The 15,129-nt window shown below is 41.5% G+C and overlaps 1 protein-coding gene across 5 annotated transcripts in view; it reads left to right on the plus strand.

Moving 5' to 3' along the window:
• Positions 1-15,129, plus strand: part of CREB5 (cAMP responsive element binding protein 5) — a 421,520-nt gene that overhangs the window by 303,268 nt on the left and 103,123 nt on the right. For all 5 annotated transcript variants that reach the window (XM_037737933.1, XM_037737934.1, XM_037737932.1 and 2 more), the window contains one exon: positions 12,727-12,853. In XM_037737933.1, the coding sequence (XP_037593861.1) occupies positions 12,727-12,853 (127 nt within the window). The remainder of the gene's footprint in view (positions 1-12,726; positions 12,854-15,129) is intronic.

Below are 15,129 nucleotides of genomic sequence, written 5' to 3' on the forward strand. Positions count from 1 at the left end.
AAAGCCAAGCTATCATGACAGACCAGCAAAGGGATTTTTGGGGGAACACTTACCTCCTGTGAACAAGCATAATGTTTTGCATGTTCTTTAAGTGTACTCTCAGTCACTTTCCGTTTCTATTTATATTAGGGACTTACTGTCTATAGCTGAAATTGACGTTTACTGTGCCCATAACCCTACCACAAATTAAAATCAGACCCCAAGTCTCTCTGGGGAAGATGTTTATTAAGCTGTAGGAAGCATCTGAAATGATACCAAATTACATTTTAAACTTGAGACCCCAAATGCCACATTTGTTTGCAAGTAGGAAGAGGACTGTCTGAGGAATAATTTGAGAAACTGAGCAAGTCACTGTCTTTGGCGAGATGCAGGGCCACCAGGGAAGGGGAAAGTACCTTAGAAGAAACACTTTATATAACCCCCTGTGTGGCTTTTAACTAATCATTTAAACCTAAACAAAATATTCTTTAGAATGAACTTAAAAGAAAAGTAAGCCTTTTAAAATTCCATGCCTTTAACGAACAGACACAAACATTTCAATTGTACTTATAAATACCCCGAGAAGAGGGCTGAGAGAAATATCAAAATAAAACAAGCCTATTAAAATGTAAACCTGGGTTTCATGGTTTCTCCTGTGAATACAGGCAAAAATGTGTTTGAGACAAAAAATCTTTGGCCGGGCACTGTGGCTCACGCCTGTAATCCCAGTGCTTTGGGATGCCAAAGCATGTGGATCACCTAAGGTCAGGAGTTCGAGCCCAGCCTGACCAACATGGTGAAACCGTGTCTCTACTAAAAACACAAAAAATGAGCCAGGCCTGGTGATGGGTACATGTAATCCCAGCTACTTGTGAGGCTAAGGCAGCAGAATCACTTGAACCGGGAGGCAGAGGTTGCAGTGAGTCGAGATCATGCCGTTGCACTCCAGCCTGGGCAACAAGAGTGACATTTCATTTCAAAAAATAGAAAAAATAACAAAATAAGCTTTTGCCTTTAAGAGTGAAACTCCGTCTGAAAAAATAAAAAAATCTTCTTATTACTTTTGCCTTTAAGGATGTAGGTATCTGTGGCTGTTTGTGTATGTAGCAGGTGTTTTTATGCACGTAGATTGGACACAATGTCAATCTCAGAACCTAATGATGGAATCAATTCTGTCTACAAAGAAGCCATACTTACTGATGTCTTTGCTTGTGTGTCCAGTCCATGAGTAGTTTGGAAGATAGCCAAGCTGGGTTGAAAAGCCATCTGAGATCCTCGAATGCAAAGTGTAAAGTACATGCCAAGTATCATTATTATGAGCTTTATTGCTTCTATTTTACTAAGTGTTTCAGATTAATATCAATTCTACTTCATGATAAGTGCTCTTGCAAAGTGGGAGAACTTGAAAGGTAGTTCAGGGAAGGTTGCACAAGAGAGGGCACACAGTTTCCTAGAAACTTTGCCCTTCCCCCATGCCCTCTGCTCAAGCCAATGGTAGCTTGACTGTCCCTAGAAATCAGGATAGTGTTTCAAGTTATCATGGCCTTTAGAAAGCTGCCTGTCATGGATGTGACATAGGGGCATAGCTGCCAGGAAGTAAGAGATAGTAGGCCATGAGGTAACCTCATTAATTCTTTCAAGCAACCTCTGTGGGGCTCCTTTTGTGTGCCAAGCTCAGTGCTCTCAAATACTCTCCCTTCAGTCTAGGAAAGAGACTGGTACCCGCTGTAAGGGATCTGGCGTGGAGAGAAAGCTGGCTTCCCTGAGAAGAGGGTGGGGAATAACTGGGACTCACAGTAATGGAGGAAACACTCATACCCCTCAGAGAGGCTGGTGTTTCTGGGTCTTGTCCCCAAATGCTTCACCCCCAAATTTAGAACAATGTAGCTTTACTTTGTGTTTTAAAATGACAGTTGTATTAATTGTATTTTCTACAGCAGATCCCTCATCTCTTAAATAGATTATTCATTGATCATCTTCAAAGGACTAAGCACACTCAAAATATTGTCTCAAGTCATCCTCATGCCCTCATACCTGTGACGTGGATATTACAGCCACGTAGTTTTTGCCACTGGGAAAACAGAGGAGCCAGATGCCTTGCAAAGATCACATTCTCCTGGGTGGTGGCAGAGCCAGGAGGCAGGCTACATACAGCGTGTGCCTGTCGGCCCCACAAGGTTACCTTATTGGATTTCCTGGTTCAAGATGGAAGTCAGCGTTATCTCTATCATTTCTGCCCGCCAGTCTGACTGGAATAAGTGAAAGTAATAGACCTAATTTAGGACGCCAAGACATTTGCCAGTTCTTCCTCCTTTTCCCTAGAAACCAAGGCAGACAGAGACAAATCTATTTTTTAAGAGCCTAATAAGAGGACATTTCTAAACCTTAGCCGTTTGTTTTACACTATTTGATCTTCGGAGATACTTTTTTCTAAGTTAAATCCCACATACTCCTGATGTACTGTTACTATTCTGCTTCAGTTGTGTTTGGAAGTTAGATGGTGACCATTCTCAGATTATAGTAATTTGGAACTTTGAAGATCATCATCATCACCTGCCAGCCTTCTCTACGTCTCTCCCATGGGCTAACCATGTCTTATTTCCTTTACTTTTCCCCTTAAGTCTTCCCTTCCAGGTTTTTAGTGTTTTCTTATGTTTTTCTGGAACCTTCTCCAAATTCTCCGCACCTCCCCTTTCTCCCTATGATGCCTGACAAGGATCTCTTTGGGAATCCACACTCTCAGCCCAGGGTTTTTGGTTGGTTGATCAGTGCGGTGATAGAGCGAGAGCCCAAAGCTCTCTGTTAGGATGTAACCCAGTGAAGAGTTTGCTCAGCCTTGTTAGGCAGTGCCCCTTCGTTGTTTGCATTTCCTTGGAGAACAAGTGATCCTCTCAGCACTGCTATCACTTGATCATTAAGAATAGAACTTGAGAAATCAGGCTTTTAGCAACCCAAGGTTGCATAGTCCATGCATGCAGTCACAGCTGCTGGAAACCACTCCCTCTGGGCCACCAACACATCCCTCCCTGCCAATGTATCGTGGAGCTAATAAATTCTAGCTCCGCCTTGTAAAGAGCTGAAATAATCCTGGCAAGTGGCTGGGTGGAGGGTGTCATAAATTGGGTCTCCCAGGAGAGATATTTGAAAAGTGCCTAAGAGACCCTGCCTTGAGATTCGAGAAAAGGTGGGATAAGAGCATGAGTGAGGGCAGCAGCAAATCGAAGAGCCTTGCAGAAGGCCCAGGATGAGCGGAGGATGCCCGGAAGATCCAATAGATCTTTCGCAAGAGTTCTGTTTTCAGGGAAGTCTCTTGCTGCTGGAGCTCTTGTCATTCAGTTGCAAAATTCCGTCATCTATTTGGAATATAGATAGTGGAGGACTGTGCTAGGTGTGGATTCCACCACAGATTATTCATTAAAATACGCTAACTGACAAGCTCAAACCTAAACAGAATTGCTGACTTAGAGCTCAGAATGGGGGTGGGGCTCTCCCTGTGGCCATGAGCTCAGGGAGCTCTCTGCCTCTACAGAATACCCAGGCAAGTGCGCCAGTGAATGTTTTCATGAATTATTCATTTATGGAGAATGAATGCAAGCAGCAATCACATGTAAATGACAAGACTCATAATCAGAGGGCTGCTTATTTGTCCTTATGAGGCAAAGAGGAATCTTTTTAACAACTCACAACGGAAAGAAATTTAACTGAGAGGGATGTCTCTCTGAGGATATTTTTTTCGCAGCTGGTCAGATGTACAGCATTTATTTGAGCCGCATTCAAAATCATCTTTTATTTCATCATTTGATCTGCATTTACTTGCCTTTTCTAAGTGTAACTTTATGAATAATTGATGCAACTGAGAAGTTATTGGCTGATTGAAAAGCCATCTCTTCATGTCTGTAAGTCTGACCTATGGCTAAAGCCAACTTAGGCATTTAGAGTCTTTAATGAAAGGTTTTTGTAAAGAAGCTTTTGCTCTTTACAAGGAAAAAAAAATCAGATTTTGAAAACGGATTTTTTTCTGACAATAGCACATTAGAAACAGTCCAGCCGTGTTTTTGGTTAATAAATGAATCAAGCTGACTGCATGACTAATTCAGATTAATGGTGCAGAAATCAGTTACTAAAGATGCCAAAAAAAGGTCGATTTAATAGTCTTAAAAGAATGATCATAAATTCGGATCTCCCCTCCTGTTAATGTTCTCTGTGTTTAAAACACTTGAAAGCCCTAGTAAACATCCCCTCCGCCTAAGTAGATGCAGAGTATATGCTATAAAACAGGGCACAGGCTCCAGCAGGATGCAGCTCTGTTAGCTATATTATGTTTTATTACTACCATTGGCTTTCTTGAATCCCGGCTTTTATTTAAAAAAAAAAAAAAAAGTTATCGTTTCCAAAATAACAGATACTACATCCATAAAATAAAGGCATCAGTAGTACCAAATTGATAAAAAAGGAGGCCCAAATTTACCTTGCGTGGTAAAGTTAATTTCCAACACCCTGGTGATAACGATCCAAAAGTGCCCTTGTCAATATCCCTAAGTCCGTGCAAAGCAGAAATGAGATGTTTAGTTGACAACAGTGTGGGTGGAACTGGTGCCTCCTTGCGCAGAGCTTTGAGCATGCTAAAGTACAACCTTATTGCAGGGCAGGCATCCAATTTTTCAAACATAATGTAGATTGGAGACAGATGAGTGTTCCTGAATTATTCTTGGCCTTTTCAATGTAATTTCAAATGGAAATTTATTTAATTGATGTGAAAACAAATGGGTCTAGAACTCATCTAAAAGCTTGAGTTTAAGGGGTGCTGATAAAAAGTACACATTACCTTGCAGGTAACCATTTATGCTTTTCAAGAACAGAAATGAGTTGTATTAAGCTGTTAATGTAAAATGGAGTTTCACTTATGACTCGTAAATCAATTAATTTATTCTCATTAGTCAGTGAAGATAATCTATTAAACATGATTCCTGGAATGTTCATTGTTAGTCAGACTGATTCTTGATATTTAGGTTTTCATTAATACGTATTTATGAAGCACCTACTAGGTACCATGTACTCTCTTAAGTTTCAGAAATATCTGCTACGGTAAACAAGGTAAACATAATAGCAGACTTACGAAGTTTATTGTCTAGTTGGGAGAAGAGACATTCTTAAAAATTACTCAAAATCAATGAATTGCTAGATGCTTTGGTGAGTGCCTGTAGTCCCAGCTACTTGGGAGGCTGAGGCAGAAGAATTTCTTGCTCCCAGGAGTTTGAAACCCACCTGGGCACCTTAGCAAGATCCCATCTCTAAAAAATAAAAATAAATCATTGATGAATTACAATCAGGAAGCTAAGATGGTACACTCTAAGAGCCTACAGAACACATTTAATTTATCATTGTATATGCACCAATTGGAAATGTGTAAATAAATTATTATTTAAATCATCTAACTGGCCAAACTGGTTTTCCTTTCTAAAATGTGAGGGTGCACAAAGCCTGACACATATTCAGTGCTTAATTGATCTTTGATGAGTGACTGATTGATTCACTGATTGAATAGTGGCAAATATTACTAGAGAAATGTACTGGGTATACGGAGAGCACTCCAGAAAGGGCTCCAGTCTGGTGTGGTTGGCCAGAGAAGGTGGTGAAGATGACATATGTCAGGCTTTGTGGCAGGAAGGAAGATGGTGCTTCCATGAAGGTGAAAGGATATCACTATGGCAGGTGTACCAAGCCTAGAGCAATGAGCGAGAGAGGTAGTCAGAGGCCAGATGGTGCAAGGTCCTGGAGCTTCTTCATGCTGTGTCACAGGGAGGGGGGCTTACTGGTTTCCCTGATAAGCTAGAGCATTCACTGTTTGACAGTGGCTGTTTTAGGACAGGATGGGGCTAGGGAAGAGGCAGAGATTAGGCTACAGATGCAAAGGCAAAATTATCTTCCTGTACATTCAGCATGCTATGTCACCAAAAGCAGATGGGAAACAATTCTTGCAGGGAAATCCCAGATCTTCAGCCAGAGGCCCTCCATGGAGCCTAAGAAAGCATGGAATGAGAGAATACATGTTTTAATTGAGTCTGCTGGCATTTTTATGGCTTTTCTAGGGCTAAATATTTCTACTTCTTTGTTTCATTTGTTAAAAGGGGAAATCTTATATCTGCTGTCTATCTTTAGGAGCTTACAGTAAGATTTGGTTTAGAGCATGAGCTCATTCACAAAAAGATATGGGTAATAAGACGTCTTTTAAAATATGGGTCAGGCAGCTTTCTTGTGTCCCCAATTCTTGCTTCTGTTGGATTTTTGTCATTGTTTTAAGGAAAAACAAGACACTGAGAAACTGGTTTTGTTCCATTTTGAGGAAATATTTTCAAGGGCTTTTTCTGAGAAATAATGTGAAATCATTTTGAAGTTCTGTGAAGTTGTGGGTGAGAGAAGTTCATTTGCCTCTGTGGAAGGGTTTGGAAATCTAAAGTTGATGGATTTTTGTAGAAATATCTTACATGCAGCCAGTGTTGGACATTTTATATTTGTTATACTGTGGTACTTTAAAGCTAAAGATGGGTGTTTTACAGAAAGCCATCATTTATTGATTGGAATGTGGTGATTAACCTGTTGCTTGATCAGTATTTCAGAATAATAATAACAAAAGTAGCTCACTTTATTTAGTAGATTCAACAGCTCATTTAGTATCATGAGATAAATATCATCCCCATTTTACAGTTGAGGAAACTGGGGCACAAAGAGGCCAAGTAATTTGCCCAAGGTCACACAGCTGGTAAGTGATAGAGCTAGGGCTCCAGCCTAGGTAGTCTGGCCCATGTCCACTTTACACCTCAATCCATTTTACAATGTAGTTATTACCCACCAAGGAAGCTAAGAATATTGTCTTTCTATTTAACCTTCTACTTGATTATTCTAACTATTTTCTTTCTTTATGAAAATAGACCTGTAATCCCAGCACTTTGGGAGGTCAAGGCAGTCAGATTACCTGAGGTCAAGAGTTTGAGACTAGCCTGGCCAACATGGTGAAACCCCATCTCTAACAAAAGTTAGCCAGGTGCAGTGACACACGCCTGTAATCCCACCTACTTGGGAGGCTGAGGCAGGAGAATTGCTTGAACCCTGGAGGCAGAGGTTGCAGTGAGCCGATATCATGCCATTGCACTCCAGCCTGGGCAGCCAGAGTGAAACTCCATCTCAAAAAAAAAAAAAAAAAGAAAGAAAATAGAATGTATTTATTTTTTTTCTGAGATGGAGTCTCACTCTGTCAGCTAGGCTGGAGTGCAGTGGCACGATCTCGGCTCACTACAGCCTCTGCCTCTTGGGTTCAAGTGATTCTCATGCCTCAGCCACCCGAGTAGCTGGGATTACAGGTGCCTGCCACCATGCCCAGCTAACTTTTGTATTTTTAGTAGAGACAGGGTTTCACCATGTTGGTCAGGCTGGTCTCGAACTCCTGACCTCATAATCCGCCCTTCTCAGCCTCCCAAAGTGCTAGGATTATAGGCCTGAGCCATTGCACCCGACCTGATATTAAGAACCAAGCTGGACTGGCTTGATTTCACTGAATGGAGACACTGACCACCCACTGTGTGCCAGGTGCTGGGTTAAGCACTGTGGATGCTGCAGTGAGCAGTGTAAGATACCCTTATCATGATGGAAGTTATAATTTATTTGGATTAAGAATATCTCATTTTCAAGTCCTGAAATCTGAATTTTAGAATATCAAGGGCCTTTGAGAACACCTATAGTCTCATCTGTTCATTAGAAGATGATGAAATGGAGAACCCAAAAGTTAAGAAAGTCTTTTCCCTCAGTCAATAACTTTAATAACAGTGGCATCTGGATATCCTCCTGCTCCCTGAATCTTTCATTTTTTAATGCTGTTCTCCACCAAGTCCTTATGTTAATATTTTTAAATTTTTTCTCAACATTTCCTCAATATCTATGGACTCCTTTTTTTTTATTTTTTTTTATTTTTTTTGAGACAGAGTCTCACTGTGTTGTCCAGGTTCCCAGATTGGAGTGCAGTGGTGTGGTCTCGGCTCAGTACAATCTCCACCTCCTGGGCTCAAATGATCCTCTCACCTCAGCCTCCAAGACTACCATACCTGGATAGTTTTTGTATATTTTTCTTTTCATAGAGACAGCGTTTTACCATGTTGCCTAGGCTGGTCTCGAACTCCTGGGCTCCAGTGATCTACCCAGCTCTGCCTCCCAGAGTTCTGGATTACAGGCATGAGCCACTGTGCCTGGCCTATGGTCTGCTTTTGGTCAATATTTTCCGATTTTCTAACCTATTTTTTTTTTCCTTATTGGCCCTGTTTCCTTTGCCTGGCCAGATACGTGGCAGATGTATCTGTCCTGAAAATTTAACAGATAGTCCCATTGTGCCACAGATCTTCTGAAGACCTGAGAAAGGAGAGCAGCATGGAGAGACCCCTTCACATCTCTCAGACCAAAGCACTCGCCTGAGGATAGGCTTGCCCAAGGGCACAGAAGACCTGTAGACACAGTTCTGGCTCTTCAGACACCCCTAGACAGGAAAACATCCTTCGGCGGGGGGGGGGGGGGGCGGGGAATGAGGACATGAAATCGCTTGCTGTGGTGCCTATCATTCTGCTAAGGACAGTGAAAACACAGTCTGTCATCCTTGACATTTTAATTGAAAGAAAAGCTTACATAGATTTCAACCATAAGCACTATGTTTATATAAGTGTATAAAGAGGAATAATCTGTCAAGTTGGAAAACTCTTAATGCTGCAGGACTCCGTTTAGTAATTGAACAATCCAACATGAGCTCACACATCTTACCTTGTTCTATGCCTCAATAATTTTTAGTAGGAATACTTTACCTAGAGGCATATGGTTATTAAAAGGGACGCTTGGCCTGCACAAAGTCTGGAATTATTAGCTCATGGCAACAAGCCTGCACTGGAGAAGGACTGTTGGGTCTTTGTTTTCACAACTTTACTGCAATTTGCCATATTATTTTCAGAGTCTAGCTGATGTGCTGTTTGGGAAGTTTTGTTTTGTTTTGTTTTAAAGGAAGAAAATGTAATTTCATGTGGATGAGTGAATTCTCACGTTAGCAGTATTACAGGGTTTTACTGCTTTATAGAAAGTCCAGGGAGCAGTGTGAATATCAAAGGAAATGAACTGTGAATTTTTTAGCATAAAAAATCAATAATAACGTAGTTATGGGAGCCATCCAGGCGTGAGGGGGAAGGCCCCAGACTGCAAGTCGAGTATAAGCCCTGCTCGCTTTCCTGACCCATGTGACCTTGGGAAAATTTAAATGTCTCCAAATTCAGCATACTCCTGACTTAAATGGGAATAATATGACCTAACCACCTCATTGTATTGTTTCAAGGCACATGAAGTTAGGGAAAAGAAAATACCTTAAAGTGTAATAGGAAAAATTTTATGCAAGTATAATATATTAAATAATAATCCTAATTTCAATATACACAAAGGGAATTAGACAATGCAATTATTCCAGTGGCACTCTCACTTTAACGATATGAGCATCTGGACAAATGATTGTTTCTTGTACCTATGTAGCTACATGCCTCAGTCTAGTCCTTTATATACCTGGTGATGGGTAAGCACAGGTCATTCTATTTGCTTTTTTCAGTTTTTGTAGTGTTAAAAATTCAAGCAAGAAACAGAAAACTGTTGGTTTGGCAGGTGGAGGCGGGGGAGATTCATAGAATCTGTGTAGAACAGTAGCCTCAAAATTGTTCAGAATCCAAACATACAGAGATCTCAAATAATCCTTTCCCGTTTCTGCATTACTAATTAGCCTGATCAGTATCATTAGGAAATTATTATTATAATCCCAAGGGAATCCAGTATCCTGAAAGGCTCTCTTAATGAGGAAATACTTGATACTTTAAAATCTGGTAGATCTCTACAAAGCATAGAAATAACTTACCTAATAAGAATGTTGAATTAAGTGAAACATACCATTCCCAAACTATTTATATAACTGAGAGTTTTCCATGGTTTCAGGAAGAATAAAAGCTCATTTTATGTGTAATTACTTTTGCATCTCCATTCAAGTAACCATTAAATTGTTTAATTGATTTCTGTTTCTCTAATTTTTTTAACTTTTATTTTTTAATGGGCAATCTCCTGAGCCAGAATAGGTTCAGAGAGATTCCCTGGTTTATTTTTTAAAAAGAACACCTCAAAACAAAAACCTAATGAACAAGATTATTTTTAATAAGCCCTGTTTGAGACAGAATGTAAATGATGATAATATGTTGCCCCTTGTCCCATGAGCATGATATTGCAAACCATCATAATACAAAGAAAGATTTTTAGCTGTCTCTGCTATAATAGTTATTACTTGTTCCTAGCTGTGTATACTTGAAGCATTCCCCTCTGATGACTGGGAATACAAACATATGGTAAAAGGCTGTATATGTGTATAGATGTATTTTGTACATCTATTGAGATGGATGGATAGATGGATGGACAGATGGATGACCTATATGTTGGGGTCCTCTCAGCGAATATTTCTCATTATGAAAGTACAAAGTTCAGATTATTTATCTTGGATTTAGAAGAACTGACCATGATTAAACATTATATACTTTGATATTCTACCATTTTCTGTTCAGTAAAGTTCCCAAACAAAATATTCAGACTGGAGGATATCAACAAATTTGATTGACTGAGCCACATCCTATACCCATCTGACTCGGTCTATCCACCTCTGAGTGAGACTTTAAGACCTAGTGAAGTCACAACCTGCCATGGTATTTTGGAGCAATTAACCAGCAGTCTTCCAGATCTGTAAAAGCTGAAGGACTTTCAAAGGCCCTCCTAGTCCTTATTGTCAATCTGTACTCCAGAAATCCAAGAGCACATGTCCAGAAATACCCATAGCACTTCATCTGCTTATCTGAAAACACTCCTCATTGTTACAGGCTGCTTCCATTAGCCTCTCTGTGTATCTCCTCATATGCACATTCTGCTAATAACACGAGGTGTACTTTGTGTACATCTGCATAACCTCTGTGGAAAGACTTTACATTCTGTCTCTCTCTCTTGAGATAGAGTCTTGCTCTGTGGCCCAGGCTAGAGTGCAGTGGTGCAATCTCTGCTCACTGCAACCTCCACCTCCCAGGTTCAAGTGATTCTCCTGCCTCAGCCTCCTGAGTAGCTGGGATTACAGGAATGCACCACCATGCCCGACTAATTTTTGTATTTTTAGTAGAGATGGGGTTTCACCACGTTGGCCAGGCTGGTCACGAGCTCTTTATATTCTTTTATATTTTCATATAAACACCTTTCTAAACTGATCATAAATCGTGACTGATAAATGAATGAATAGTCCTTCTATGATGTGTGTGACTCTGGTGGTTAGCCATATTTCCAAAGGAGCTCTTGAGCAAAAAGAGTGGAAAACATTATCTTCTTTGAAATTATAACAGGCATGTGAAGGAGGACCCTGTTGGCATTCTCTCCCCCACCTCAATCTTCCACTTCTTCATGGGAGCCAAAGGAACTCCAGAGAAGCAGCTCATTCTCCTACTCTGGCTGGGGGCACTAGACAGGGCCGTCCTCTGAGGCACAGAAAAGCATTGCCCTACCCAGAACATCTCTGTCTGCAACCTTTGCCCAGCACTTAGCATGAGGGAGCCTCTCTCTCTGTCTCTCTCTTGTTCTTTCTCTCTTAAGAGAATGCATTAATTCTGGAAGACTAGTTTCTAGTATAACACTCAGGGTAAGGTTGTTTAACATGGAAGACTCAGAGGTCCTGGGAGGTTTTTGTTTGTTTGTTCTATTTTGTTTGTTTGTTGTTAAGTCTTTAATTTAATGATTTGACATTTATACAGCTCCCCAGAGCAAAAGCATGAAGAGACTGAGAATTTATGCGGGGAGGTCACTTGTTTGCCATTTTTAATAAACACAAATAATTCCCTTTTTCCCTGAGCTCCACATTCTCTGGCTCATTAAATCAATTTAAGGCCCTTAAATTTTTTTTTTCTGGCAAATTGAAGCAAAAGCTCAAACTCTGTACAATACTCCCCTGAGGAGTGCTTATCCAAGTCTCTTAGGTCAGGCCCAAATCAGTTTCTATCAAACAGCCTAACACCTCGCGTTATTATGAAATGAGAGGCTGGTAATTGGGGGCTGGGCTCCGGACTCACCCTGAGAAAGGTCAGCTGTGCGGCTGCCCCGGGATCTGGCTGCTTTGGTTTGTTTTTTTCCATTCATGGTGGAGAACGATGAAAAAGTCAAAACAGATTTCTGCTGGGAATTCATGAATGAAGTTTGCTCTGCAAATCCAGAGAGTGAAAGTGTTTCCAGAGCAAAGCCAGGCAGGCTTCCAGGCAGAGGTGTGGGAGAGTGTGACTAAAACAAATGTACACAGATCTCAGGCTCTAAGACACTTCAGAGGGCTGAGATTTCTGAGTAAACAAAAGGATTTCACCACAAAGTCCCTTTCCTAACATGTGAGAGTTTAGGAGACTCATTGACTTGTTTCTATTGAACATCAGTTAGATAACAGAGGTCAGGAAATGAAGTGGAATTTGATATATTAACTAGGAAGCAGCAAAGGAAGCCAGGCTTGTGTTTTATTTGTTATTATTTCCCTAATATCCTCAATTATGTGGCTTTCCCATCAGTGGATCTGATCTGCTGCACATGTGACATTGTTGTCCCTGCTGTTCTAGACACTGGGGAAACAGGCCCAGGGCACCAGGAATCATGTTTTGTTTTGTTTTGTTTTTTTCTTTCTCCCAGGCCTGTCCCAGGCTCTCTATCTTCTCTGCTACATCTCCACAACAGACAGAGACAGCCCATGCCAGCCTCCATGCCCGGGACCCTGCCCAACCCCACAATGCCAGGATCTTCCGCCGTCTTGATGCCAGTAAGTGTTTCTGTGTGTCTCCCAGTAGCTTGTCACTTGCACTGAGGTTTGCCACTCTTTGAAAGGATCAAGGAAACTCTGAGATCCAAGCTGATGGGAAAAGAAGGTGGCTCCTTCTGAATGGAGGGTTGAGCTGTGTGCCAGTTTGCTCGGAAGGTCCAGTTACCCATCCGCAGGCATCGTGTCGGCTTTTCCACCCTTCAGTGCTTTGCTGTGAGATATGGTCCCATGTTCTTGCTGGTGACAAGTGGGCCTGCGACACTTAGGGAATAGAATTCGTTCAGGGACAGGGCGAACTATCTACTCCAAAGTCTACAGTTTGGGCTCTTTACAGAGTGTCCTTAAATTGACAGTGAGTAGTCTAACCAGGACTCAGGGTAATAACTATAATAACAACAATAATAGCAATCATACATAATAGCTGCTAACATGCATTTATGCATATCATGTACTGTTAATCATGCTGGCAGTATTTACTGAGTGTTTACTGTATGCTGGTCACATTCCAAGCACTTTATCAACCCACAAAACAGTTCTACAAAGTAGGTGTATTACTGTCCCCACTTTTTGAATGAGGAAAGAAAGGCAAGTAACTTGCTCAGCTGAGAAGCAGAGCGACTGAGTTTTGAGCCTAGAAATTCTGGCTTTAGAGCCCACCTTCTCAACTACTATGTGATATGCACCCTCTCTCCTTTCCTTCTCACAACAAACCTGCGAGATAGACCTTGTTATTATACCCATTTTACAGATGAGGAGACTGAGGTATAGAGAGGCTGAGCAACTTGGCTAGGGTTACAGAGCTAGTAGGTGATAGAGGTAAGGCTTACATCCAGGTAGTCTGACTTCTGAGCCTCCAATCATAACCATTATCTAATGACAAACAATAAAAATAATAGATAAGGCCAGGTGTAGTGACTCATGCCTGTAATCCCAGCACTTTGGGAGGCCGAGGCAGGTGGATCACCAGGTTAAGAGGTCTAGACCATCCTGGCCAACAGGGTTAAACCCATCCATACTAAGAATACAAAAATTAACCGGGTGTGGTGGCGCACACCTGTAGTCCCAGCTACTCGGGAGGCTAAGGCAGGAGAGTCGCTTGAACCCGGGAGGTGGAGGTTACAGTGAGCCGGGATCGCGCTACTACACTCCAGCCTGGGTGACAGAGCAAGACTCTGTCTCACAAAAAAAGATAAACTTAGAAGGGAGATACCCAGTATCCCAGAAGAAACCTTTCTCTCCTTCCATGGACCCCTTCCCTGTGCCTCTTCTCCATCCTCCCTGGCACTGTGCTTTGGTGAGGAGGGCTGGTGTAGTCACAGGGACACGGGGGTTCTCAGAAGCCCTAGAGGCGCTATAACAACTCAATTAAAACCCTCGCCACAACAATATTAATAATGTCTTGCAAAGCCTTTCAGTATTTTAAGGAATTGTTTCTATTGTTATTTCATTTTATTTTCATAGCAGTCCTGTGGGAATGCAGTAGCACTAATTATTGATATACTCATTTTATAGATGAAGAGCTGGAGATTGAAGGGAGTAGTCCAGTGTCACACACTTGTGAGTGAAGAGTTGTGGCTGGAACCCACATCTCAGCTGACATTGAGTTGCTCAGATCATCCCAATTGAGCAGTTTGCTCATTTATCTAAGTGTAGGCAGGGGAATGGCGAAGGGCCCGCAGACTCAATTTAGAGAAGTGGACCTGCCCACTCTAAATACTGATTAGTCCAGGTTAGAAACAGTCTTTGCAACATTGGGCCAGAGGACAGATCGCATTGGTTGACTTTACCTATTTTGCTTTCCTTAGACCCCTTTAGATGAAGGAAAAGAGCACCATCAATGCAATTTTCCCTTGTTTTGAGACAGCTTCTTACTCTGTTGCCAGGCTGGAGTGCCGTGGTGTGATTTCAGCTCACTGCAACCTCCGCCTCCTGAGTTCAAGTGATTGAACTCTGCCTCAGCCTCCAAGTAGCTGGGACTATAGGTGCAAACCACTGTGCCCAGCTAATTTTTTGTAGTTTTAGTAATGACAGGGTTTCACCATCTTGGCAAGGATGGACTTGATTTCTTGACCTTGTGATCCGCCTGCCTCAGCCTCCCAAAGTGCTGAGATTACAGGTAGGAGCCACCATACCCAGACAATTATCCCATGTTTTATTCAATCCAACCAATTGCATGAAGACTTTCACAACAAGCTGTCTTCTTTTAGGCTTTAAGTTGCTCCTGTCCAAATTTTTTTTTTTTTTTCAGAACTTCTATGCATTGTCCAGAAAAATAC

Source organism: Cebus imitator, unplaced genomic scaffold (assembly GCF_001604975.1).
Source record: "Cebus imitator isolate Cc_AM_T3 unplaced genomic scaffold, Cebus_imitator-1.0 Scaffold45, whole genome shotgun sequence".
In the NCBI taxonomy this organism is placed as follows: domain Eukaryota; kingdom Metazoa; phylum Chordata; class Mammalia; order Primates; family Cebidae; genus Cebus; species Cebus imitator.